The 27,657-nt window shown below is 42.9% G+C and overlaps 3 protein-coding genes across 6 annotated transcripts; 2 read left to right on the top strand and 1 right to left on the bottom strand.

Annotated features, from left to right (window-relative positions):
- Window positions 1-412: 412 nt before the first annotated feature.
- On the top strand, window positions 413-8,094 carry LOC119310937 (KH domain-containing protein HEN4-like). Of its 4 annotated transcripts, none has more exons than XM_037586556.1 (7): window positions 413-923; window positions 4,283-4,705; window positions 4,975-5,226; window positions 6,307-6,687; window positions 6,931-7,007; window positions 7,222-7,336; window positions 7,643-8,094. In XM_037586556.1, the coding sequence occupies exons 1-7, from the start codon at window positions 435-437 to the stop codon at window positions 7,784-7,786; spliced, it is 1,881 nt and encodes a 626-aa protein (XP_037442453.1). In that variant the 5' UTR covers window positions 413-434; the 3' UTR covers window positions 7,787-8,094. The 4 variants fall into 4 exon arrangements, with proteins under 4 accessions (XP_037442453.1, XP_037442454.1, XP_037442455.1 ...); XM_037586557.1 differs by having other exon boundaries at window positions 7,225-7,336; XM_037586558.1 differs by lacking the exon at window positions 413-923 and adding an exon at window positions 1,924-2,145.
- Window positions 8,095-10,934: 2,840 nt separating this feature from the next.
- Window positions 10,935-21,624, top strand: LOC119310938 (calcium-transporting ATPase 5, plasma membrane-type-like). Its single transcript, XM_037586561.1, has 34 exons — window positions 10,935-11,098; window positions 11,814-11,930; window positions 12,016-12,058; window positions 12,506-12,621; window positions 12,702-12,833; window positions 13,145-13,234; window positions 13,377-13,446; window positions 13,986-14,056; window positions 14,152-14,235; window positions 14,326-14,403; window positions 14,489-14,560; window positions 14,693-14,776; window positions 14,917-14,999; window positions 15,102-15,210; window positions 15,310-15,365; window positions 15,442-15,484; window positions 15,561-15,644; window positions 15,782-15,919; window positions 16,034-16,099; window positions 16,200-16,298; window positions 16,736-16,846; window positions 16,916-17,080; window positions 17,798-17,857; window positions 18,538-18,702; window positions 18,905-19,021; window positions 19,103-19,201; window positions 19,470-19,607; window positions 19,890-19,990; window positions 20,209-20,254; window positions 20,350-20,484; window positions 20,684-20,791; window positions 20,916-21,007; window positions 21,116-21,216; window positions 21,323-21,624. Exons 1-34 carry the CDS (start codon window positions 10,967-10,969, stop codon window positions 21,346-21,348), a joined length of 3,231 nt encoding a protein of 1,076 aa, XP_037442458.1. The 5' UTR covers window positions 10,935-10,966; the 3' UTR covers window positions 21,349-21,624.
- Window positions 21,625-21,728: 104 nt separating this feature from the next.
- LOC119310939 (protein MANNAN SYNTHESIS-RELATED 1-like) lies at window positions 21,729-25,741 on the bottom strand. The gene is made up of 6 exons (XM_037586562.1): window positions 25,492-25,741; window positions 23,829-23,964; window positions 23,672-23,739; window positions 23,496-23,581; window positions 22,524-23,106; window positions 21,729-22,313 (listed from the first exon to the last, which is right to left on the bottom strand). The coding sequence occupies exons 1-6, from the start codon at window positions 25,591-25,593 to the stop codon at window positions 22,035-22,037; spliced, it is 1,254 nt and encodes a 417-aa protein (XP_037442459.1). The 5' UTR covers window positions 25,594-25,741; the 3' UTR covers window positions 21,729-22,034.
- Between the last annotated feature and the right edge of the window lie 1,916 nt (window positions 25,742-27,657).

Raw genomic sequence — 27,657 nt, forward strand, 5'->3', positions numbered from 1 at the left:
CATGCTTGGATTGTCGTTTCCGCTCATATTTGGCCGGTTTAAGATACACGCCTCGACACGACAGTGCGATTTAAGTGCTTGATCCTATCCTTCGAAACTCAATCGCACGATGGATACCGTATAGTCAACGGCGAAAAAAAATTATATGAGACCATGTCTCATATAAAGCGGGTGAGACCCGCCCTGATGGATGACACGTGTCATTCACAAATCACAAAGTATCTAATCTCTCCTTCCCGATTTCAAGTGAAAGGTGGGGTAGATGCTTTATGATTTGTGAATGCCACGTGTCATTCATCAGTACGGGTCTCATCTGCTAACCGGTGAGACGTGTTCTCATAGAATTCTTTTCGGTCAACGGCGCAACCCAACGACGCGGTCAGCGGGTTTTCTTTGTGAGGATCAGTAGGGTTTTAGCCCAACCGCCCCACCCCATGGAAATCTCCCCCACCTCCGCCCCGGCCGGCGCTGGCGGCGCGGCCGCACCCCCAACCCCCGCCTCCTCCTCAAACCCACCCCCGCCGTCTAAGCGCCCCAGCATCACGCTCCGCCTCCTCTGCCCCTCCAGCCGTGCCGCTGACCTCCGCCCCGCGCGCGACCTCCACGTGGAGCACCCCCCCGTGGGGGACGAGGCCGTGCTCGTCGTATCCGGGCCGGATGCGCCGGCCGCGGCCGTGAGGGTGTGGGAGCGGGTGGTGGGGCACAGGGTCGGGGGCGACGAGGCGGGCGAGGGGGAGGAGAAGGAGGTGACCGGCGTCGTGGGCTGCCGGATGCTGGCGGCCGGGGGGCAGGTGGGCTGCGTGCTGGGGAAGGGCGGGAAGACGGTGGAGCGGATGCGGCTGGAGAGCGGCGCCCAGATCAGGGTCTTCCGGAGCAGGGAGCAGGTGCCCCCCTGCGCCTTGCAAGGGGACGAGCTCATCCATGTACGCATCTCAACTCCCTAGACTTTTTTGTATGCAAAGATGAATGAATCTGGGTGTTGCTTCCTACTGTATAATGCATCAAACAAGTGTTGCGCCCGCTGGATGTTGCTTGGTGGCGTATAGTCCATGAAACCAGTGCCGTGCCCGCGCGGGCAATGTTTAAATTGTACACTTAAATTCAGTAAGAAATTAGTGTGGTTTAGGATTGCCATTTAAATGCTTGCTTGAACTGTGCAATTAAATGTTGTACGGAAATAATGAGATTAGGATTGTCATTTACCACTCTGGAGTGCATTTCGTAGGTAATTATCAACATTAGTTATGTGCTGCAAAGGATGCGTTGATCGATTTGAGTCACTCAATTAGGTATGTATAAAGATGTGAGGCAATTTACTAAGAAATTCACTACAGCGCGTCCACACACAGTGCGATGTTCGTGCAGCGGCTGCCACTTCCCTGTGACGTTGGCATCCACGGCAATCACATGGCGCTGCCACAAGCACTCGGCTGATTATGTGGAGGGGAGCCAGTCGCGCTATGAGACTACGCTACGCACGTTCGCGTGTGATGATTCCTGATTTTCTAAATATTGAAAGGAAATGTCCTTATCTGCAGCATTAACCATCAATGTAAAAATAATGCCCGGAGACTCTGTGTCTCTCGCATCACAGAATGATCAGTGTTCAAAATATCGGCCAGTTACCTGGCATACCGGACAGTTAATTGTATCTCGGCCACCTGCTGATACGAAAAGCACCTATTCGCACAATTAACTGGTTGGGCCGATTTATCTGTCTGTGAAGCCGATTAATCGTCTGTCAGACTGAATTATCAGCTGGGCCGATTGACTGCCTGGGCATTTTGGCCCAAATTTAGCCCGTTCCCTCCCTTCTTCCGCAGCCGCCCGTGCATTAGGTTAGCCCGTTCCTCCCTTCTCGCACAGCCGCGTACGCATTAGGTTAGCACATTCCCTCCCTTCTCCCTTCTCCCACTCATTCTCCTTTTTCCCCCGCTCATGGAGGAGCAGCCGCCGCCACTAACCCTAGCAGCTGCCAGCGCCGTCCCCTTCCTGAGCACCCGGCGGCACTGTCCCTTCCCCGAGCAGCAAGATCCCCTCCCGAGCAGCTGCCAGCACGGCCCCCAGCAGACAGACCTCCACTCCTCCAGCTGCTCCGTCGCCTGCTCCTCCTGTCCTCTGTCCATGGCGTCGCCAGGCAGCGAGGTAAACTCCTCTCCTCCTGCAGTTCTGCTGCTGTGCTGTTATCCTTTGCAGTATCTAGTATGTACTGATGTGGTGGATTTGGCATCTGTAGCAATCTACAGCTGCTTCTACTGCAGCAAGTACTCCAACATAGAATTTTTTTTCAGATGCAGCCTATGATATATAGATATGGCCCTAGTTAAGCTACCAATAATGGGTTACCAATAAATACAGTTAATAGACCGATAAGCTGATTAATCCCTACTCAACACCCGACCGACATGCTACGAATTACTGATATCCTGAACATTTTGATGGCCCCCTCTACATCAGGAGACAACCACCTGCCTGAAATGGCTGCCTTCCCATACCCAAGCAGACGGTCGAGCATGAAGCCATGAACTGATGCCGTTCGTTTGAACACTGTCTTATCGATGGAAGGCCCACTGCTGATTACCTGCATTTCTCAGGCCCAAATTTACATGCCCTTTTGTCGATTTGTTGCTAACCCCGACATCCTTTAGAAGATCCAGATAAAAAACGTCATCCCCTTCTCCATGAACTTGCATGCATATCATGGTCTTGCCCTGTGTGGCTGTGTGAACCCATTGAATCCATACCATTGTTGTGATCTTGTTGTTCAAGGCCTTGGCGCCAGGCTTCACCATTAGCTTCAGCCTGCTCCACGGATGCCGCTTCCTCACTGCACTTTGCCCTTGTCAGCAATGACTCCCTCCTGACCCTCAACCTCTTTGTCCCGGGGCTCAAAAGCCTGCTGTCTCCTCCTCCAAAGTACTCTTCAACTGCGCCCAGTCACAATCCCATACCTCCCTCCACCATCACTCCAAGAATGATTATTCCATCATGCCACTGCGTTGTTCAGCCCAAGGGCGTGGATTGCGCACTTCATGGGGGACACGTAGGACGGTGCAACTTGCAGATGTGGTGTAGGTTAGTTCCCTGGGGTGCATCACAATATCACATGTCTTTTGACGAGGACACGGATATGCATATGGCATGAAAGGATGACACTTTTGAGGAATTTCAGCAGGAGGGCGTGCTCAACTGTATGTGTTTCACTTTTCACACCCCATCATGCAAGGCGCTCATTTTCCAAATATGTTGACCGTTTGATTTATATTGATGTAATGGTTGTAATTCTGGATATGATGTGGAACAATGATGAATCTGCACTAGGAGTCAATTTTAGAATGAGAGATTTTCTCTGGGTGGTGAGCTGAAAGCATAGAATGAGACATAGTATTAGAATGTGCTTGTGTGCCTGAGTTGGCATGGTTTTGCTCAAACAGTTTGTCTAATTCACATCTAGATGTTTTCTAAGGATGTCACATCTAAGCTCCTACAAATACACAGCAACAAGGAACAAAAAAAAATGCTGGGACAAAAAAAAAATAGACCACAAACATAGGGGACATCTAGTTAGATGTGACATAACTATGTCACATCTAGATGTGTTCTAGACAGACCCTTGCTCAAAATACTAATATGCGTGCTTGTGAATGAACTTGACCATATGCTGCGAATTGGAATATCATAGAATGCTGGAAAGAAGGCACCGTTCTAGCATGATGATTTTGGTATTCATCTTCATAATCCATGGTTGGTTTATGTTAAAGGTCATGGTCTTCTTGTACCTCAAATACATGTGCCCGTATTAGAAAATGAGCTCTGAATGAACTAATCTTGCCTGCTTTGTACTTGGCTCTAATTTAATTCATAGTTGGGCACCTAAAGTGAGCTCATTCTTGTGATTTCTGAACAAAACCGTCTTATCGATGATACGTTGTTAAGACACAGAAACAATATTAAAGGTCGGTTGTTCTTGTTGCAGAGATGTCGAGTTCATTATGATCGAGTTCCACCCCTCTACTTGTGAACCTTTTACACAAGCAGTCTCTTTTTTTTTCTCACCAAACCATTAGGCAAGCAGAGTCTTGCAATTTCTAAAATACTTGTGTGGATTGCTTGGATATTAACCAGTTCTACCTGTTGTTATATTTAACTGGTAATGGCTTTTTTTAGTTTTGCGGTGCTCGGGAAATCAAGATTTGCTGTTATATTGGCATGTTAAGCTTTAACCTGGATGTTTAATCTTTTGATTTCACCTTATTCTAACATGGTGATGTTTTCCTGTTAGATAAGTGGGAGCTTTTCTGCAGCAAGGAAAGCACTTTTATTGGTTTCAACCTGCCTCCAAGATAATCCTAGGCCAGACACAAGCAATTTTCCATCTGGAAGACCATTCGGGCCTCCAGGCAGTGGAGTTGGTTGTCCACCTGGTGTGGATCCTCATTCTCAAAGAAGCTATTTACCACCACCACATGTTCCTGACTATCATGCAAGGAATTTTTCAAGCAACGGTGCTGCCCCTGGTCCTAGATTCTTTGTTGAACAAGAGATAATGTTCAGAATGATATGTTTAAATGACATGGTGGGCGGCGTAATTGGAAAAGGCGGTTCCACTATCCGTGCATTACAGAGTGAAACTGGTGCTTCAGTCAAGGTTATCGACCCTGTTGCTGATTCGGATGAACGCATAATTGTGATCTCTGCGCGTGAGGTGTGGCTCTAACTTTCTCCTCATAACTTAGAAAGAATCACTCATTTTCCTCTTATGAAGTTTTAAGTAATGAAATTCTTATATTTCCTGTGGGAAACATTTTTTGTATGGATCTGCGTCTTGGTGAATACTTGCATATCATGACAACGCACAGCAAGTTGGATGCTGGCTCTATCCTGCCAGTATTGACAAGGATATGGGGATAACTTTGTCCAGGCATTATCTGTTGTCCGAACTGTTTTTGATGGATGCAATTTTTGTTTGTGCAGAATTCTGAGATGATGCATTCTCCATCTCAGGACGCATTGATTCGGGTATATTCTAAAATCTCGGAGGCGTCTATGGATAAAAGTTCGTCTGTACCTGCCAGGCTTCTTGTTCCAGCGCAGCATATTGGTTGCCTACTTGGCAAAGGTGGATCCATAATTGCAGAGATGAGGAAGGTAACAGGAGCCAGCATCCGAATTTTTGGGAATGAACAAATTCCAAGATGTGCACAACGAAATGAAGAGCTGGTTCAGGTATGTTCCAGCTCCACTAATCAACCACTCCAGCTTTTGACTTTTCGTGCCTTTGTATGTTTCGATCTCGCGGACATCACAGTTATCTCTAGGTTACATGCCCTTTTTATAGTTTGCTAATATGCCGGGAACCCGCGCCGGTGGGCTCGGGGTTGCATGCATATAGTGTTGTAGAGAAAAAAATGCTGGGTACTAAAGATGGTTGATCTGAAGTGTCAGACTCTTAACTGAATGAAACTGTGCTACATGGACTGTCTATCGGTGTAATTTCCTTAGAAGCACTGAAGCTTCATCATTGAGTGTAAACTAATTTACTCCATAGCAAATAATGCAATGTATTAAGAATGTTCATTTACTATGAAATGGAAATAACATCATGCATCAGCTTCAAGTTGTATTAGCAAAAGGTTTCGCATTGAATATTTAAAAGTCATTTCTACCTTTTTTAACGTACATTAGGATTCAAAGAGAACTACAGAGTGCATTTTCTCTCAAAAAAAGGTAACTGCAGGATGCCTTTGTCCTGTGAAGTAGTATAAGAGAACTAATATTTTCTTCCTTCATGTACTGTAGTTATGCACTTATGCTGCAACTCTTTCATGGTAATTTCTTAACTACCATGAAAATAATAGTACGCGTCAACTTGAAGTTGTATTAGCAAAAGGTCTTGTGTTGAATATTTAATATTTTTTCTACCTTTTTTAACGTCCACCAGGATACAAAGTGAACTACAGTATACCTTTGTACTGTGAAGTAGTTTAAGAGAACTAATATTTCCCGTTCATGTACTGTAGCTATGCTGCAACTCTTTCATGGTAATTTCTTAACTACTACGTATTTTGTGCTCCAAGTCCTCCATTTGGAACATGATCTGAGTTAGTTGGTTCCTTCAAATTGTTTCCCTTGAACCTTCCTTCTAAGAAAATACACTTGTGATGCATATGTGCGTCAGTCATCTATTTTGATATCATACTTAACAAATATAGGATCACCCAGAAGAGAGGAAAATAGAAGTTCACTTAAGGAGGATTGTTGAGTAGATGCAGTTCAGACTATAACTTTCTCGAGCCCTTGTTGCAGGTCACCGGTAGCTTTCAGTCCATCCAAGATGCATTGCGTCATATCACTGGAAGGATTAGAGATCTCATCATTCCCCCGAAGCCACATCCTAGTGGAGGCATGCCTCCGTATCCACCTGTTGGGAACCCTTCTCATCACCAATCAAGACAAGAAGCTCCACCACATCACAGTGGAGGCATGCCTCCCTATCCTATGCATCCTTTCAGACCTAATCCTCCTATGGGTCCTTTTGATGTGGCAGATCATCGACCACCTGGCCCAGCTCTTTCACATCCAATGGAACACATGGGTGCTGATAGGATGCCCTACCCGTATGGTGGTGAACAAGGAGGTCCTCGTCCTTTTGTTGAGCAGCCATCACCAAGAACCTGGGCTCCTGAGGTTAGTACATGGAGAATGCTGTTTGACATAAGCATAAATAATTTAGCATGTTGTTGGTAGCATATTGTGCACAAAGGTCTCTATTAAGAACTTCCACTGTCAAGTAACTCCCAGTAAAGGTTGCAGTTTAGGATGATCTGCCATTGGATTTTGTTCAAAACAATATCATTTGTATGCACATCAGATTGCTGATTTAGGCACTGTGGTTGAATGTCTAAGAATCAGGTCCCTTATCATGTGCAGGCACCAGCAACTGACGCTCCAAGAAGCATGCCTGATATAGTACCAGCTGTAGATTTCAGAAAGGGACCAGGGGCAAGGTGAGTTCAATGCTAAGTGTTTGATTCAGCTTTTCCCATTCTTTTTTAATCATTACACTCTGGCTGTGAAACTAGAATTTACCATCAGATGATATCTTTTTGTCCAAAATACCATGTATACAATCTATGTGGAAGTTCTAGTCCATTGATAACTGAATCTGTAGGAGTGATCCTTTTCTTGAAGAAATTAACACCATTTTTCTGACATCATCAGCAGTGAAAACCAAGTGGCTGCACCAGCAACTACAACAACTGAAGTTGTTATTCCTTGCAAGTACATAGGTTTTGTTTGTGGAACCAATGACAGTGACCTCGCTGAGATAAAGAAGGTACTTACACTCTCCTCTCTATTGTTTACCTACATCAGATCAAACGATACTTGTCCCATGTTACCTTGTGCTCATCGTATAAAGGCCTTGTTGGCTCGTTGTCTTGTCTTAAACTCTTAATGCCACAATACAGTCCGTGCATATCACAATACAGTCCATGCATATCACTTGCATATAACTCTTGTAAACTCACTTGAAACAGTCCTTTTGAGTCTTTGGCTGCCTCTGGCTCTCTAGCCGTAAACTCTATGTAACCCGATTAAGGAGCATCCGGTCACAGGGCTGACAGTATTGCCTACCTTTCAGATATCCGGCGCTGAAATTACAGTACATGATCCAAAACCTGGAGATACAAATTCAACAGTTATTATATGTGGAGACCCCGAACAAACGAAGAAGGCGCAGAGCCTGATTCATGCTTTCATTTTTTGTGGTCTCTACCAAAAATGAGCCGCAACAATGGTGATATTCGCCATCATAGAACCATGGATCCTCCTCGGAGGTCTTCCACCTGGAGAGTTTTTTTGTTTCCTTTCCCTTCCCTGAGAGGTTGTGTGTACATGTACAATAGTGATTGGGTTGTATGTAGATAGGATTGAATTGGTGGCTGGAGACAGAGACAGCGCCGTTGTAAGTTGTTGAGTCGATGATAACTGGACGCATGGCGCCATTGTGTTGCTCGAAATCGAGTCGATGTAACTTGTTGTTGTGTTTGGTTGAGGGAATTACCATGGAAGGCGTGCCCACCTCTCTTGTTATGTCTTTTTCCTGCCATCCCATTATCGTTGGTTGAGCTCGTCTCTGGGTTGGGGATTTGGTCCTGCCTGTTTTCTGTATGATCGTTCATGGAAGGGAGTTTCCAGGAAACGCTGTGGTCAGGCAAGGACAGCTGATGCAAGGACCTGCAGGATGAGAGACGACCCGAGTCAACTGTGCATTATTGTAGGAGCTCTCACCCACCCTGAGACTGAGAGGGAGACTTGAGTTCAGAGGAAGTCTGAAATGATTCATGAATCATGTGCAAGGCCTTCTTCGTTTGGAACTCAGGAATTTCATGATAACTACGCGCTAATAACTTGGCAGGAATTGCAGCGGGGCCTTCGGAAACTCCGGAGAGCCAAGGCATCTTGGAATATGCATGGTGGCACGGACCGTTCCAAGCCACCAACTGGACACGAAGAAGGCCATTCCATTTTTGTTCAGCAAGAACCCACAAGGAGAAATGCACAGCCAAGACGTAAGCCAAGACTTTGGTTACTGCTAGAAGAAATGCACAGCCAAGGCTCGGTGGGTCTTCCCAGAGGAACTTCTAGGAAACTGCGAGCTTGACATTTGTAGGATCTTGTTGGTATGCTTTCGGATGTACTACTCCACTAATCAATTATCTATCCCCATGCCTTGGGCAAGATTACAAAGCGATGCTGCAGCTTTGGATGAGATCTATGTTTACCATCTTGTGCCGTCAAGCATGCATCCATGCATAGGACTCTTTTTTGTACAGCCAAGCATGCATACCTGTCATTACGGCTTTGTAGCCAGGCAAGGACGAGCGAGTGAAGAGTACCCCCTCCGTCTATGAAAACAAGTCTCGTAAATTTTGTCTTGAGGCATTGCTTGATCAAGTTTTTTAGGAAAATTCATCAATAATTATACATTACTAAATCGATACAATAAGAAAATACAGGTATGGTAATTCTTGATAGCTTTTCCTACAACTTGGTCAAACTGTACCCGCTTGATTTTAGATAAATTTATAAACATTCTTTTCAGAGACGGGGGAGTACAGAACAGTCTTTCATATAGTCCCCCCACCCCCCCTCCCTTTCATATTTACTTCGTGTATTAGTTTTGTCCTAAGGCAAACTTTACAAGTTTGACTAAGTTTATAGAAAAAATATCAACATTATCAATACCAAAAAAATATCACATTGGATTCAATAGTTTCATACCGTATTTATTTGATACATTTTAATATAAATTTGGTCAAAGTTTATAAATTTTGACTTGAGACAAATTTAATATGGGGAGTAAAAAGAAACGGAGGGACTAAACGTTACTGCATACTAAGTACTATTTAAAAACCTTTGTGTTGTGTTTTCTTTTCTCCCTTCGGAAGGAGCTACCACAAAATGATTTATGTTGGCACTCGAGTGATTTTTAATTCATGAAAATGACAATTCTCCGGTTGGCAGTCATGAATTATGCATGATTACATCTTGAATTTATGTACTTTAGTCCTTGGGTGTAAGTGCAACATTAATTTATGTAGTCATGCTGCTCTTGAGCATGTGGGACGTCGTGGGCCGAATAAGTTAATGCGCAACTCATCATCTTGACATTTTGAACCTAGGGACCATACTGGCAATAATAGACAAAAGGACTAAAATAACAAACAACTTACCGCCCCATGAAGAAAAAGAGGAAGTAAAAAAAAGACGTTAGGCCAAGAAGTTATGCATGCATATGACCGTCTCAGCATGAGTATTTGACAAAAAAAACTACTACCTCTATTCCTAAATATAAGTCTTTCTGGAAATTCCACTACTAACTACATACGAAGTAAAATGAGTGAATCTACACTCTAAAACATGTCTATATACATCCGTAAATAGTCAATAGTGGAATCACTAGAAAGACTTATATCTGGGAACAAAGGGAGTACCACATTAGGGGTTGCCGTCTCACTGAGCTACCACATTCAAAAAAATGACTGATAACTACCAAAATTTTCTAATTTTGTGCCTAAAAACTACCACTTTTAAAAAATGGTCACTTTAGACGATTTAAACACGTTTATGACATGCGGAACCCACCCGCCAGGGCTGACATGACGGCAAAGTCAACTCTGTTTATTTTTACCGATATGTTGACCGTTATTACAAGTGGGGCCCACCTGTCAGCATCACTCGTCTTCTTCATAAACGTGTTTAAATCGTCTAAACTGGCCATTTTTCAGAAAGTGGTAGTTTTTAGTCATAAAATTAGAAATTTTTGGTAGTTATCAGTCACTTTTTTGAATGTGATAGTTCAGTGAGACGGCAACCCCTAACGTGGTAATTTTTTGTCAAATACTTGTCTCAGCACATACACCGCTACCAAACAACAACAAATGTATGTACTCAGCATGTCAACAAATAAAAGCGTAATTCATAAAATTTCAACTATTTAACGTTGGCATCTGTGCAGGTTAAATCTGGCCGGCCGTTGGTCTGATCCAACGGCCGGTCCGCCCTCCGTTTCAAACCACCCTAACGGCTCGCGGCCGCACCCCCGTTCTGTTCTTCCTTGCGCCACGGTGACAAGTGGGGCCGTCCCGTCCTGCCCCTGACCTGCCAGTCATCGCGACAGCCGCAAAATTTGCTACCCCCACACACCCGAGTACCCGAGGACAAGCGCCATCCCACAAGCCAGTCAAGCGCGGCGCCTTCCACGAAGCTTCGCTCCCACAGCTACGGGTCCCCTGATAAATACGCTCGCACGAACGCGCGCACTCTGCTGCTGTCACTGAACAACAACAACAACACACAGTTGGGGCGCACGCGAAAACCGAGGTGAGGCGATCGGAGGGCACAATCTTCTGCCGGGCCGGCGGCTCGGTGTCGTCTCTCCTGCGACCGACCGCGGCACGGAATGGCGTCGCCGCCGCCGCCGGAGGTCGCCGTGCCGGTTGACGAGGAGGACCGGGAGGCGGAGGGAGAGGATATCTGCGCGTTCGATATACCCGGCAAGAACGCCCCGCGCGATCGCCTGCGGCGGTGGAGGGTACGTATGCCATCTTCACCATTAATGTCGTTCGTCACCACTGCATCAAGCAGCTCTCAGCTTCTGATGGATGAATGCCTGATAATGGTGGAGGGTTGGATTAATCGATTTTTTTAAAAGTACTCCCTCCGTCCCATAATATAAGAATGTTTTTCAAGAGCTTGAAAAACGTTCTTATATTATGGGACGGAGGGAGTAGTTGAATTTACGAGCAATGACTTAATGTGCTGAGAAACTCTGTGGGTGAATGTTTGTTGGTTCATGTGCACCAGGATGTTGCATCAGCTACTTCATACATCTCTGTCGTGTCTGCATATTCTGCCCCCTATATTCCTAAATTGGACTGTCCAGTGTAATTGTTGCAGTTCAGTTTCGATATCTTATAAAATCTGCCTCAGAGTTATAATGCTGTTAAGCCACACCATTGATCATTGTGAAGCATACTGCCAGACTTGTACTATAAAGTAGTAGAAGGATGCTATTCCCCAATCTAGATACATCAGAATCTGGAAAGTTTGTTAGGCTATATTTTTCTTTAGATAGTACGTACTGGAATAAATTTCAAACTGTAGGGGCTTTGATGTTCCATATCACCATCACCAATGGAAATTCTCAAGAAAAACATTAAGTGTGATGTACAGGAATGTGGTATTTTTTGCTTCATGTTTCATCTTATATTATTACTTACAGCATGCCTTTTCTCCCTTCATTTCAGCAAATTGCTCTTGTGCTCAACGCTTCACGCCGTTTTAGATATACTCTAGATCTCGCGAGGGATGAAGAGAGAGAAAACTTGAGAAGAGTTATACGAGCTCATGCACAAGTTATACGGGTAAGTGATGTGGCGTCTGCCAGTTGACACATGATGCTTCTCATTGACGTATAACGTTTGCTCATTCTATATTTGGATTCTTCAGGCAGTATTCCTTTTCAAAAAGGCTGGTCAAAAGGTGCTGCAAGGTACATTCTCCAGTTTCCCACGAGTCGCTAAATGGTTGGATGATCCCACACATTTCCTAACAAAATGTTGATGCGTCGCCATGAAGGAACATATTTACATGTAAACACTGTTACTATGTTGGACACAGCCACACAATTCTTTGATCCATTTAATGGCCATTGTTATGTGATGATAATTTTCCACATTTGAACTGAAAATATGCTATGGTCACCCATCTTAGCAACCTTCAGCTTCCTTCTTCTTCCACCTATTTCTTATTATTTGGCCACCTATACAGTACTATTTGTTTTTGTGCAGTGCCTGTGCTTAGTCAAGACACGTGATACCTTATAACATCTCACTTCATTAAAGCTTAAGCCAGTTATTCATGTTAGATGGATCTTTATCTTGTTTTTAGTTTGATATTGTCTAAATTATAGTTGATATAGTTCTGTTTGATCAAACAGAATCTTACAATGGTGCAAAATTTGAGACACTCTCTCAGACATTTCCAATTGATCTGGAAAAGCTTGTAATGTTGAACAGAGACCATGATGCAATTATGCTTCAGGAGGTTGGAGGGGTAGGTTCAAATGAATTTCACCTGGATTGGCACCCTTTTTTACTTCCTACTGATATATGTCCAATGGCATGTCCTCGCAGGTCAGTGGGCTTTCAGATTTACTAAAGAGTAATTTAGACAGAGGAGTTAGCTCAAATGAGGACGAGCTGTTGCAGAGAAGAGACATTTTCGGGGCAAACACCTATCCGCGCAAGAAAAGAAAAAGCATATGGGTACGCAGTTCCTTACACTATGGCAGTAACTTTTTCCGGTGTGCCTTGTCTTATTGTCCATTGTTCTTGTTCTCTCGTGGGCTGTAGGGGTAAACGAAAAGTATTTCATGACTTGAAAATATTTTTCTATGACAAGTATAAATTTATTAAAGCTGAATGTATATGTAGTGATTGTGGAAACAAATATACTTTTGCAGCGTCAGAACTTAGAGCATATGTGCCCCATGTGAAGTTTACTCTTCCTTATGGAACTTCTGAGCCTTAAATCCGTATATCATCAAGTTTAATATCTAGCAAATTATTATTTGCAGCGCTTTGTATTTGAAGCTTGTCAGGATTTAACTCTTGTGATTCTGATGGTAGCTGCTGCTATATCATTATCATTGGGCATGGCAACAGAGGTACTTAATGACATTATGATTTACCTTGGCTCCTTTGTTCATGTATTCATTTTGTCTTGTCTTTACACTGTAAGAATGGTTCAATTTCATAATACTTATTCAGTTATTCCTATTTTGGTTTCACCGTTGACGCTTTATTTAGGGTGTAAAAGATGGATGGTATGATGGTGGAAGCATATTCTTTGCTGTTTTTCTTGTGATATTTGTTACAGGTAATAACAGTATGTTTTATTTTTATTCGCTTCTCTCCTATTGTTACTGAGTTTTGTGCAGTAATCAGCTCATACAAAACCTTAAGTTGTCAAGGGAAGTGACAGTTATACTGATATATCAACACTCTCCCTCACATCGGGGATCATTCAGGCCTACATTGTAGACTGGATGTGTTGTAGTGCTATTGGGATTCACATGTAGGCAGGATGCATCTGTGAAAAATTTCTCGAACAATGCATCTGCTCAAATGGTGTCAGGGTTGTGAGTCATCCCCGGTATTTTCACACAGCAGTACCTTTCTTTTAAGAATGAAGTAAAATGAGCTGCTGGCTGTCAAACCCAGAACCTTTTGCTCTGACATGTAATGATTGTAATGCACAAACCAGTTCATAGAAAACCTTAAAATATTAGGGGAAAACATGTTGCTGTACTGGAAATAATCGTGCTCTGATATTATATATGGCGTGAGTAATTGCATACGTGTTGCTGTACTGGAAATACTTGTGCTCTGATATTTATTTCTTCACAACCATTTTAGCAACCAGTGATTATAGACAATCTCTTCAGTTTCAACATCTGAACGAGGAGAAACAAAATATACAGGTTGAGGTGAGTATGTTCATCCCGATAATTTTGGAGCGTACTTTTTTTGTTTGGGACTGTGACTCATTGGCAGTGCATGATTTATCGTGACCAATAATTAGGTTATCAGAGGTGGTAAGAGAGTAGGAGCTTCAATATTTGACCTTGTGGTTGGCGATGTTGTTCCCCTCAAAATTGGTGATCAAGTAATGCATTTATCACATATTCCACCTTTTGTCTACATTTGAGCTACTTTTCTCAGATTGACGTGATTACATGCATTATTTGACCTTCAGGTCCCTGCAGATGGTGTCCTGATATCTGGTCATTCTCTTGCAATAGATGAATCAAGTATGACGGGAGAGTCCAAAATTGTAAGTGTTGATAAAAGAAAAAGGACAATAATTATTGTTTTCTGAAATCTGCCTTCCTAAATGTTCAAGTATGTTGTACTGTCAGGTTCATAAGGACCAGAATGCACCTATGTTGATGTCCGGTTGCAAGGTCGCAGATGGCTATGGCTCTATGTTGGTGAGTATCACTTGGTTGAGCCTTCCAAGTACATGAAGTGTTCAGCTTGTGCTTTCGTATTACACAATTGTGTGGCTACCGGTTTTATTTTCTATAGTTTGTTAGCATCTCATTCATTCCATAAACATATAGGTAACAGGTGTGGGTACTAATACTGAATGGGGTATGTTGATGGCCAACCTTTCAGAAGATATTGGTGAAGAAACCCCGTTGCAGGTTAATTTCTATGTTCGTTTTTTACGACAAGTTAATTAATTTCTCATGGTATGTACCACACAGAGAATAATGTCAACTTATATTGACCTTTTTGTTCATATTTTATGGCTGTGTTCCCACTTGTTCAAACTGTGGAGTAGGTGCGCTTGAATGGTGTCGCTACTTTAATTGGTATCGTGGGTTTATCGGTTGCTGGTGTTGTCCTTGTCGTACTTTGGATAAGGTGGTTTTCTGGTACATTCATCCATTGTTATGGTGCACTTTAAGTAAATATTCTACATTTTGTGGATATGCTTTTCATGGTCACCTTCCATCTAAAATGCAGATATTTTACCGGGCATAGCAATAATCCAGATGGAACTACTGCATTTGTGGCTGGGACTACTGGTGCAAAACAGGGATTTATGGGGGCAATCAGTATTTTTACAATTGCCGTATGTAATCCTAACCAAGTTTTCTTGCTTAATTACTATGATGATGAAGAGCATCAATTCTTTCCAAGCGAGCTGATTCTACTGCATTTGTCACTGTAGGTAACTATTGTGGTTGTTGCTGTGCCTGAAGGACTCCCTTTAGCAGTAACATTGACGTACGGATCTTTTACCTTTTTTATACAAATTCCTTAGAGATGATAGGTGCATTAAACTGGTGTAGTTTTCTTTCAGCCTTGCATATTCAATGCGAAAGATGATGCGAGACAAGGCTCTGGTAATACATACAAAGAAATTTATAAAGAAAAACCTTGACTCCAGTATATGATCTGTGTTTTTGGTTTGGCATACAGGTGAGACGACTTTCATCTTGTGAAACAATGGGGTCAGCGACCACGATTTGCAGTGACAAGACTGGAACTCTTACCTTGAATAAGGTTTGTAAAGTCAATAGGCACTCCTCACAAAAAATGAATGCTATATGTACTCCACTGCTGCACTGCATAGAATCAGTAATGTCTTCAGTTTGTGTAGTGCTTCTGTATCTTATTATTATTTCTAATTGGTCGTCTAGATGACAGTTGTGGAAGCATATTTGAGTGGGACGAAGTTGAATCCTTGTCATAATACTGGGATGATTTCTAGCAGTGTGGCATCTCTACTTGTTGAAGGAATTGCACAAAACACAGCAGGTGCCGTGTTTTCACCAGAGGTACAGTATGGTACATTTCTCTTTCCGTAGGTTTTTCCTTGTACTTTTTTCCATTGAAGTTCACATGTCATACCAAAGGATGTCATCCATTTTAATATGTTTTCCTGTCTATAGGATGGAGGAGCTGCTGAAGTTGCTGGCTCACCAACTGAAAAAGCAATTCTTTCTTGGGGTCTTAAGGTGCTTCATATATGCTCTTTTGTTCACCATTACTTCTTTCAAGTTTGTTCCATTAAATTGAAAATCTTTTTTATCCATCATTGACAATTTAACTGCATAGATTGGGATGAATTTCAACGATGTGAGGTCAAAATCTTCAGTTCTCCGTGTTCTCCCATTTAACTCAGTGAAGAAATGTGGTGGCGTTGCAGTGCAGGTGGTAAGCACATTTTCATGATACTTAATATTTTGAAGGAAATCATGTAATGTTAAATAAGAAATAGTCCTTTTTAATCTACATTATTGACTTTCCTTCTATGTTTTAGTGCTAAGTATGTGGCTTGCTACATATCTGACTTTTTTCATTGGTTTTGCATCTTGTAGTTTCTTTGTGCGCTTTACCATCTTTCAGAAAAATAGTTCTCACACACTTGCTGCATAAGTTGTATAACTTTTGTCTGATCCTGTCAACACAACATTTGTGCTGCTTTGCATTTTCTCTTTGCCTTGTTTAGTTCATTTATGTTGTACATGAATACATGTTGCAAATGAGTGCTTTGACTTGAATCTTGATCATACTATTTATGTTGTAATAAAATATTTCCTAGTTCATTTTAGTATGTGTTACCTCAGTGCTATTTGGTTTTGGAAGTGCAGTCAGATGCTTATGTACACATCCACTGGAAAGGTGCTGCTGAGCTAGTATTAGCATCTTGCAAAAGCTGGCTTTCTATTGATGGTTCAGTTCATCCAATGAGTTCTGACAAGGTAAATACCAACCCAAATTAATTGGGGCTTCACTTCTGAAGTTTTTTTAAGTTGTTAGTACTTTTACAGTATAACGAAGTGAAGAGATCCATTGACGATATGGCAATGAGTTCACTGCGCTGTATTGCTTTTGCATATTGCACCTGCGAGCTCACAATGGTTCCTAGAGAGGATCTCGATAAGTGGCAGTTGCCTGAGGATAATCTGACTCTTCTTGGAATGGTCGGGATAAAGGTGTGTCATGTGAGATGGTATTTACTTTATGCTTCTACTAGCATTTGAATAGCTGTGTATGGTATCTACTCTTTCTGTCTGTCATTTATGGCTAATTTTAGCAGTCCATGCCATGATACCATATCAGCGAAAAATAATACAAGGACAGAATAGCCCATCTTTGTCTTGCTAGTAGTTTGATTCTTCAAAACCACAATGACAAATTTTATGTAATGAGATACTAAAGATTATTAAGAGATGGAGAAACTGAACCAAATGTGTATTGTTTGGAGGTTTCTGTAAAATAGTTAGTCATGATGATGATACTGGGAGAGTAGCACTGGGATAATGGAGAATCATGGAACAAAGAAGGGATTAGATGAGTGGAGCCCACTATGATTGGCAAGCACATGAAGTGATCCTTCACCAACTATATTTTTCGGATGATACTTGGCCATGCTAGTTCATAAGTTTTATTCACATCACTTGTTCCTCATGTTTCCCATCATTGTTAAAATGCCTGGTCTCTTTCAGAATTCTTTATGTTCGAATCTGTTTAGGCATAACTTTTCTCTCTTCAGTTTTGCCATATACTCCCTCTGTACCAAAATACTTGTAGTTGGGCAAAACTAGTACAAGTTCCCCCAACAACAAGTATTTTGGTACAGAGGGAGTAACTGTTATCTCCTGATGATTCCATGCAGCTATTCACCCTATACATTCTTTTTCGATGTATAGGATCCTTGTCGCCCAGGAGTAAGGGATGCTGTACAATTATGCAGTGCTGCTGGTGTGAAGGTTATTATCATCTTTGTTTTATTATTCTTTGCTCTTATTTTCTTTCCTTCTATTTCTATTTCAAATTCTTTCCCTGGGATTTTGAACTGATTGAGTTTATAATAGGAGATTAGGATCAAGGCGGTTCGCTTTTGAAATGTTTATGATGCTTCATTTCCATTTTTTGCATTTTTTCAAGAATATGTCATATGAGGCAAGGTCAAAATGCTTCACGATGTGAATTTGACAAAACAGGCCACCTTAGGTACCAATGGAAGCACTATACTTCCGAATTTCCAATAGTTCCTTCATGTGGCCATTTTCACAAATATTTGCCTGTACCTTCTCCATTTGATTCAAAATCCTTGGTACTGCTTCCATACCAATGGTAGGACAGTAATTTTTCATGCCTGATGTCTGTTAGTTGATCAAATAATGTGATGGAAGTGTGGATATTAGTGCTGAGCAAATCCAACTTAGTGCCGGTTTTGTTGTTCGATTCATCTAAAACAATAAGATGGTAAAAAAGAAGATATCCTTGGATCATTGTTGTTGACTTGTCTCAGCTATGTATTGCAGTGATCAGATGGGTAGAACTTGTAATATTAAGCTTGAATTTGTTTTTGTGTTTTAAGATAACACATTGGCTTCTCGCGTTTGATTAAAGGCATCGTTGTACTCAGAAAGTATATTTGTTTTAGGTACGGATGGTCACAGGAGATAATGTTGAAACAGCTAAGGCCATTGCTTTCGAATGTGGAATACTAAATTCAAAAGATGTTGCTTCAGAGACAATAATAATAGAGGGGAAGGTGTTCCGTGAAATGTCTGAAACTGCACGAGAAGAAGTTGCTGTCAAGATTACAGTAACCCACCTCTCTCTATCCCTTCATCATCTGTCCCATGGTTGGAGCTTTCAAAACCACAAGCAGCATATCACTTACTATAAATAAGAAAAGATTTTCTATGATACAGAATACTTTGCAATTTCCTGATATAAAATATCTTTCCAAGTTTATGAATTTGTTTTCTAAGTGGTCTCAGTTAACATATCTACTTTTACTTCAGGTAATGGGACGGTCTTCTCCAAACGACAAGCTTTTGCTTGTACAAGCTTTGAAAAGAAAAGGCCATGTAGTAGCTGTAACCGGTGATGGCACCAACGACGCCCCAGCATTGCATGAGGTCTGTCTGCAACTATGTCATTATGTATTGGAGTGTCAACCTAGAATCATCTTGTAATCCTATATTCTTTTTGTCGTCTAGGCTGATATCGGTCTTTCAATGGGCATCTCGGGAACAGAAGTTGCTAAAGAAAGCTCGGACATCATAATCTTGGATGATGACTTCACATCCGTTGTCAAGGTTATCTTCTCCAACATCAAAGCATAACGTCTATTTTTTATAAATAAGCATAACATCAGCATGTTAGCCTGTCATTGTGCTTTTAGTTATCCCATGCACATACCAGCATAGTTTCTCCATGTGCAAATATATATTTCCAGAGATATTTTGTGACAGACGTGCATGCGCAGTACCTTGTGTGCATCGTGCACCATAGCTGTGGTCTAGCGACCACTCATTTCAAACTTATATGTAGAGCACAAATCTTAACATACCTTTCTTGTGTTAGGTTGTTCGTTGGGGGCGGTCTGTCTATGCAAATATTCAGAAATTCATCCAGTTCCAGCTGACTGTTAATGTCGCTGCCCTGGTAATAAATGTGGTAGCTGCTGTGTCCTCTGGTGCTGTTCCTCTGAATGCAGTTGAGGTTGGACCCTTTTCTTGATTTGTGTCCCATAGTTGTGGTCTCATTTATTATTGCCTGTTTATGTGCGTTCTTATTTGCTTCAGATATTTAGCTGGCATGCACATCACAAATACTGAAAGAAACAATCATAAATATGTAATATCTTTGTGGCAGACTACTAAATCTTATGAATAAATATGACAAACTGCTAAGATATTACAGATCATGCTGCAGAAATCTTATCTTAGTCTGAAGAAATGCCCTGTTTATTTGTTTAGAACCACATAATTTTTCACTTGGCAGCTTCTTTGGGTGAACCTGATCATGGACACACTGGGAGCCCTTGCATTAGCAACTGAACCACCAACAGACAACCTAATGAAGAGACATCCTGTTGGCAGAAGGTATGATACACCGTCCTACTCCCTCCGTCCGGAAATACTTGTCATCAAAATGGATAAAAGAGAATGTATCTAGATGTATTTTAGTTCTAGATACATCTTTTTTTATCCATTTTGATGACAAGTATTTTCGGACAGAGGGAGTACAAATTATTGACCATTCCCTGTTATGTACTTTGTCGAAAAACCATTATGATACACTTCTTATTTCACTTCTGCAGGGAACCTCTTGTTACAAATATCATGTGGAGAAACCTGTTTATCCAGGTCTCTAGTTGTGTAACTCACCTGTATTTTTGCACGCATGCAAATAGGAACCTGTTGAATCAGATTTTCTTCATCTCTATATGGATTTGTTGCAGGCTCTTTACCAGATAGCAGTTCTTCTCGTCTTCAATTTTGATGGCAAAAGGATTTTCCAGTTGCATAATGAAAGTCGAGAGCACGCTGACAAAATTACGAACACCTTTGTCTTCAATGCATTTGTCTTTTGCCAAGTAAGATCACAGGAGGATTTTTCTTCCAACATCCATCGATTTAATATTTTATTGAAACTATAATTTGGTGTCTCTTCCTAAGCTATCATTGATTCCTTCAGCACACCCTCGCCGGATACCAATTTTGCTATTGGATATGTCATATATATGTAAAAATCACAGAATTCTTTTCTTATGCCTCATGTGCCATTCATGTCAGATCTTCAATGAGTTCAATGCTCGCAAGCCTGAGGAGAAGAATGTCTTGAGAGGAGTCACGAGCAACCGCCTTTTCATGGGTATAGTGGGTATAACTACCATTCTTCAGGTAAAAATGCAGTAACATGACACTTATATGAATGCATACGTGTTTTCACAAGGCACGAGTAGGATCATCATCTCATCTTGCAGATCTTAAAAACTGAGTTTCTGAGCATCATCCCATCTTGCAGATCTTGATAATTGAATTTCTCGGAAAGTTCTTTGGGACTGTTAGGCTCGTTTGGAAGCTATGGCTGCTATCAGTTGCCATTGGTGCAGTAAGGTATACACAGGAGAACTCCATTGGAGAGACACAACACTTTTGTCTACTCTATAATTTCTTCCTTCCAATGGCCACATTACCATCTATCTGTCTGTTTTTTCAATCCAGCTGGCCTCTCGCGTATGTTGGCAAGTCCATTCCTGTTCCTGCCAGACCTTTCCAGGATTACTTGAAGCATTGTTGTGCCTGGAGAAGGCCACGCCGCCGCGGTAATTTCCCTGCATACACAGCTGCTGATCCTTGTGTTTACTTTTGTTTTCACCCAACGAGCTCATCGTGACTTAGCCCCTGCATGCATTCCATCGTGTGCTGCAGATGAAGAGCAGGGCGGCAAGAGCTGAGGCTTAGCCCGAGGACTAGGAGCAACTTCTGGAGAAGCTGCAAACGGGCCCAAAATTCAAGGCTTCATCTCAACCGGAGCTTCAGAGAGGGGCAAAGAGCAGTCCCTGTAGAACTGGGTGCAGATGCGTCCATAAGGAATGAGAGGGGAGCTTTTTTTCGGGGAAGGAATGGCAGGAAGCTTGTGCACTGGTAGATATCACTCAGAATAAGTAGTACTGTACGGGGTTAGTTTTTCTTGTGATCTGTTGCTTCTTGATTTAAGTAGAGAAACTGCATGCAAAGAGTGATAATGACCAGTGTCATGAAGTAGAGAAACTTGCCACAGCTATTAGACAGAAATCACATCTTCCATTGAGAACAAAAACTTTAGAGCCATCTCTGCCATAACTGGTGAGCTGATATAGGATGATTAAGCATACAACTTGGTACCTTAGGCACGCTCTTCTCGCATGCCATGCCTAGAGACAGACTCTCATGGTCCACTCTGTAGCACGCTGTAATCATGCATGTGCCTGTGGTGCTTGTTCCCAGACAACATTCTGATACTGTGCTTCCCACAACAAAACCTAAATTAGTGATACAACAACAGCAACAACAACACACTTGCATATCTACCCAAAGCATGGCCAAGCAGCTCACTTCACTTCATTCTTATTACTGACAACAAACGATCTAGGCGGCAGCACTAGCAGTAGCATGAGTAGGCGAAGTGGCTCTTCTTGGTGATGTATGTGGAGACGAAGTCTGAGGCCTGAGCCGAACCGCCGACCACCGGAGCTGGGACAAGGATCTGGGTCAGGCCTGACGCGATCCTCTTACCGGCCACATTTCCATAGAACATGCCGGGGATGGCGGGGACGAACACGTCGCTCTGCGAGCAGATCTCGAGGTCCAGGGCCCTTGCTAGGTCTGAATCGCCAGAATTCAGGAATTCTCCTTTCTTCTCAGCTGGCATGATGTCGTCCTGCACAAAGACAGATTGTAAGTTAAAATCCTGCCATGTACCCTTTTTACCTGGAGAACATGGTTCTGCACTACAAGTTACAAGAACAAACTGAGTGGATCTCTTGAATTTTCTGAGTGTTCCAAATATATCATTGCAACAGGTGAAATGGGCCAGGAGAAAACAGAATATGATCCACACTAATTAAATGGTACTAGATGAGTTGCTTGCCTTGGTATAAGTGTGTGGAAATGCCCTCTTCAGATTATTCAGGCCTTTGTGCCACCATGTCTCTGTCAAGTAGATGGTTGTGTTAGCAGAGAAGCCGACCTTCTTCAGGAAATTCAGAACCTCCTGAGGATTATAACAGCCTTTCCTTCTCGCACCAGCACTTGTTTTACAAGTCTTCTTCTCTAGCAAGTCGGTCCGCATATCAACCGCCAACACCCTGCCATCCGATTTCTTGCTGAGCTCTTTAAGCCTGCCCAGCATCTGTTCAGCCACTTCTGAATATTCGGCGTTCAGTTTGAGCCCAGTGAACATTGCATGGCAAGCAGTCGAATCCAAGTCTTTGTTATTCGTCCCTTTCGGTTTCAAACTTACTGAAGAGAAAATAATTGCGAGTCGTAGGTAACTGTTCTTTTGGAAGGCAGGCTGAATGGTGTCCAGGATGAAGTCCTCTGTCACACGGTTTGGTACTCTAATAACGGCTGGCTTCTTAGTGGTCCATTCAGCAGGAAGTTTATCTACTACTTTGACAACACCATCCAAGTTCATCTTGAATTTTTCCACATCGTACATGTCTTGGAATTTTCTGTTCATGAAATTTATATCATTAGTTCAGAATTGAGATGCCACCCCAAAGTATCAATCATTATTTTGAGTTGCAGAACCGAATGTAAATTTATTTCGGCAGAACAGTAGAGATATGACAAGAAACTTCTTTTCATTGTTTATCCATACTAAGTACACAGTTCAGTATTCAAATAGAACTAACCACTCATTGACAAATAGAGTCACCAGAGTCATCTTAAGACAGCGTTGATGTTCATTTGTGGGAAATAAATCAAGGTGCTCATGTAGTGAACAAGAAAATTCTCTAGATGCACATGTGGTGAAACACATGTTTTCACCAATAGGTGTCTGCAGGAAGCCATATCTTATGGAACAGATTAAAATTGCATCGTTTCTCTAGAAACATACCGACTCTTTCCTAATTCATTTCCTCTGATTTCTGGAAGTACAAGTGTAGCTCCCAGATACCTTGCAATCACTACAGCATCAGCGATCTGCAACCAAAGGGCCAACACACAAACATAAGCTGATTTTCTGTTTACTCAACTACATTCATGAGGGCAAGTTCCAAGTTACGGGCATACCTGTGATGCATGGTATTCGGGGCCAATAGTCAATGACAAGGTAACAAAACCGTTAGACTGATCATCCTCTGCAGAAAATCACAAGTATGAGTAACCAGATTAATCGGTAATAGTTATGGATGTGACATAAAACTTCTTAAACACATAATATTGTTACTTGGGCTTGGTTTGGTCCAGCAGGGCTTAATCTCCTCAGTAGCCTCCGTTTGGAGCTCCAGTCCAGCCTTGGTTATTTCAGTATTGTCTGCGATCTTCATCGCATTTAACTCCACGCCTGTTGCCTCCACGGCCAGCTGTTGGATGTTCAGTTTGAGAGCAGTTATAGCATGGCCACATCAGTTAAAAGCAGCATTTTTTTCTCCATCAGTTAAAAACAGCAGTTGATATGTTGTCGACAGAGCATCTGAACAAGCCAAGTACTGGGAGACAGGGAGAGTATAAGCTGGAGGAGTGATAGTGATTCATGACATGGACAACCCTCACTGTCTAGCTCATACTCTAAAGTGAGATTATTTCTGTATAAAGAAATTGAAGTCTTTGCTTTGTCTCCCCTTTTGCATTTTTATCTTTACAATTGATGGTTTGTTTTGACCACAAACTGTGCTTTTTCTAGGAAAAGCTCGCAGGAGTACAATCTATTCATCACCACAGAAACCAAGTTCCTGATTCTTTCTGCGGGTGCCGCGATCTTTCTTGGAAGCGTCGTCGTGGAGGTGCCCCTTCTCCCCATGGCTTGGGCTCCGGAGGGAAACCTCAGATCCGCTGGATCGGGCGATGGAGGCGTCTTCGCGTCTTTCTCCTCGTTGGGGGCATCGTCTCGGAGCCGGCGACGACTGAGAGACTGGAGGATGATGGCATCTTCGCCGTCAATGGCGGCATCTTCGCCGCGTGGTTTGCTGAGGCGGGGCGCTGGTTTCTGTTTGGCAACGGTGTTGGCGTCGAGAGGAGCTTGGGTCGCGGCGTGGTCTTCGGTAGTCGGTTCTTCCCGGCGTGTCCGAGGTGCTCTTTGGGGCACGGTCGGCGCAAGTCCTGCATATTTCCCTTGTGTTGCTTGTCATCAATGTCGGAGCTGTCGGTTGCTTGCGAGTGTGGCCTTCCGTTGGCATGTGCCGTCGTGGCTTCTATTCCATGTCGGTGGCCAGGTTGGCCGATGGTGCCCATGTCATGTGGGTTGTGTTGTATCGGTTTTAGCCCGGTTTCCCGTCAATTAACCAGGCAATTCTCTTCTTCTTAATCAATGAAAATGGCAAGTCTTTTGCCTCGTTTCAAAAAAAAAAAAAAGCTTGGTACAACGTGCTGAAAACTAGGATTGGATTATTAAACCCTAGCTAAGCCCTCAAAGTCAAGGTCACGTGACAGTCTGACACACAACTCTCGAGAGTCGAGATGCCTTTCCTAGCTTAGATCCACAAATCACTTCAGATTTGGAGCCATCCATTGCACAGTGAACTGAAAGAAACATTAACTGAACTTTTATCTGAGTTTTTCATGTGACCGGACAGCAAATCCGTTGAGATTTTTGGCAAGAACTGGTACGAGAAAATGAAAAATTCGCAATCCTAAGCACAATACTGCACAGATGGGTCAAACCCACAGAGGTAAAATTATCCGTAGCATCTAAGCGCTCCATAGTCCAACCAAACGATGCAGAATCAAGTGAATGGCAACCAAAATCAGGAACCAGGAGAACAACAGCAGCACCCCCAAACACCCGCTGCAAATTTCCTTCCAGAAAAGAACACCCCGGTAATGCAGACCGGAAGCGGGCGGGGAAACGAGAGCTAGGGAGTGGGGAGGGGGAGGCGGGAGATCTCGGCTACCTCGGAGACGGAGGTGAAGTGGTCGTGCTTGATCATGTTGCCGAGCATGACGAACATGGAGAGGGTGAGGAACCCCGCCAGCACCTGCCGCGGGTCCACCATTGCGGCGGCCGGCGGCGAGCGGAGAAGAAGAGGAGGGGCACCGACAGGCGAGGCGACAGCAGCACGCGGGGAGCGCCGGGCTGCGCGTGTTCAGTGCGTACAGCCGCGCGATGGGGGTGTGTGGACTGGACTGGACTGGACTGGAGATGGAGTGGCACTGGCTGGGGCTTTAACTGCGGAGATTGCGATCCTGACACGGGCCGGGTCGCCCGGACCTGTATAATTTATCTGTCCTGTTAAGCCCCGATCCGGAGAAAGTGGGTTTAGTACGCTTGACAATGGAGATTAGTGGCCTAGTGGGCTCGGCTGTTTTAGTAAGCTCCATATAACCTGCCAATTGTGCTTCCCATCGTTTTCCATTGTCCTTTGAGGGATTCATTTTCTAATTTTGGTAGTAGGGTCATTTGTGAAAATAAACTGTGATGTATAGTTTGCGTGGCAGCTTCATTTTGTTTTGGCTGGTTAATTTGCGATTTTTTCAGTGAGCCGAGGAATGGCGAGTTATGAGGATAAATTACGCCTCGCCAACTCTTATTTATGGGATACTTATATAGCTTCATTGTGAAATTGATGAAGGCATACTTGTTTATGTTTGTTTTGTCGAGATGCGCGAGCATTCGTCACTAACTTTATCGCTATAGCTATAAGTAGTAGAGATGAGGAGCATGTCTATAAGAATAATTGGACACCGCCAACTCTAGGTCAAGATGGGAATGGGCCGGGTCGGCCCGTTGGATCATTGACCCGACCCAAAAAGTCGAGGCCAATGGGTCAAGTGGGTCGGCCTTCAAATGATACACGTGTTGACACCAGATTTTGCCACGGCATAAAAGGAAATGAGATGGCTTCAAGTGAAAGGGTTTTCAGCATGAGAAAGTTTCACGTTGCCGAGTGGAACAACTTTGATGTCTAGGCTATCGCCATTCGACCTCATCTAAGTGGCCGAAACTGTACTCCGAGCAACAAAATTTAGTGTTCTGAGTGCTTTTCGGCCGATTACGCCCTCAATATGAGCTCAGATGAAGTAGCACTCTAAGGGAATTGTCTTCGTCTCGTTGAGACGATTGATTTTCATATATAAATCATCTCAATCCGAGTTCGTATGCAAAAGTTACAGCCAAAACGGTCTAGAGCAGTTAGAGACCAAAATATTACGCTCGACACCAGACACATGTTGACGAGTGTTTGATGCAATGCGTGAGCAATTCGGCCCTCAATAAGGCCTTGAATCGAAAAACCTTTAACATGAAAAAGTTTCGTCTCGTCGAGCCGATCGATTTTCATATATACTTCATCTCAATCCAAGGTCATATGAGACCTGGAGGGACAAATCAAGATCAGACTGTGTTTTCAGTCGGGAAATCCGAGTGAAAAAGCTTACCATCCGAGTGGAAACTTACCGGTCGAGTGGAAATTTACCAGGTGAACTTATTATTATTATCCGAGTAAAAATATAGTCATCCGAATGACATTGTCCTCTAGGTAAAAATATTCCGAGTGAAAAGATTATCATCGGAACGAAAACTTGCCGATCGAGTGAAAGATTGTCTTCCGAGTGAAAATATAGTCATCCGAGTGAAAGATTATCTTCCGAGTGAAAGATTCTAACATCCGAGTGAAAAAGTCCAGTCGGACGATCCGAGTGAAAGACTCTAATATCCGAATGGATGAGCTCGAATCCGAGTGAAACTGAACATGTGTCCGAAAGTTTATCAAGATGACCTCGGATGGAGAAGTGTTCAATACGGAAGTTGTGCGTATCGTCAAAACGGTGAACTATGGTTTTGGAGTCATCATCATCAGAGATAGTATATGGCATGCAGATTCACTAGGAGACTCGGATAATCCAGTCTGCTGCGAGACCGAGTCCGACTGGAAGGTAAAGATGACCTCAAAAAGTATTCAAGATGGCCTTATTTGAAAAAGTGATCAACATAAGAGTTGTTCGCCTCGTCGAGGCGCACAAGTTTGATATTTGGTCTGTATTGATTGGAGATCATATGCGAGCTCGACGGCCCGCGCAAGGAGGAAGATAGAAGTTGGGCCAGATTCAGACTGGATCCG

The sequence above is a fragment of the Triticum dicoccoides genome, chromosome 5B (genome assembly GCF_002162155.2).
Source record: "Triticum dicoccoides isolate Atlit2015 ecotype Zavitan chromosome 5B, WEW_v2.0, whole genome shotgun sequence".
Lineage (NCBI taxonomy): Eukaryota > Viridiplantae > Streptophyta > Magnoliopsida > Poales > Poaceae > Triticum > Triticum dicoccoides.

Coding starts and splice junctions, on each gene's coding strand:
- LOC119310937 (XM_037586556.1), top strand. CDS start 435: ATGGAAATCTCCCCCACCTCCGCCCCGGCCGGCGCTGGCGGCGCGGCC. Junction 5,227..6,306: donor GAAATGAAGAGCTGGTTCAG/GTATGTTCCAGC, acceptor CCCTTGTTGCAG/GTCACCGGTAGCTTTCAGTC. Junction 6,688..6,930: donor CAAGAACCTGGGCTCCTGAG/GTTAGTACATGG, acceptor TATCATGTGCAG/GCACCAGCAACTGACGCTCC.
- LOC119310938 (XM_037586561.1), top strand. CDS start 10,967: ATGGCGTCGCCGCCGCCGCCGGAGGTCGCCGTGCCGGTTGACGAGGAG. Junction 15,211..15,309: donor TCAGTATTTTTACAATTGCC/GTATGTAATCCT, acceptor TTGTCACTGTAG/GTAACTATTGTGGTTGTTGC. Junction 15,920..16,033: donor GTGCCGTGTTTTCACCAGAG/GTACAGTATGGT, acceptor TCCTGTCTATAG/GATGGAGGAGCTGCTGAAGT.
- LOC119310939 (XM_037586562.1), bottom strand. CDS start 25,593: ATGGTGGACCCGCGGCAGGTGCTGGCGGGGTTCCTCACCCTCTCCATG. Junction 23,740..23,828: donor CTGGACCAAACCAAGCCCAA/GTAACAATATTA, acceptor GATTTTCTGCAG/AGGATGATCAGTCTAACGGT. Junction 22,314..22,523: donor TTCCACACACTTATACCAAG/GCAAGCAACTCA, acceptor GTCTTTGTGCAG/GACGACATCATGCCAGCTGA.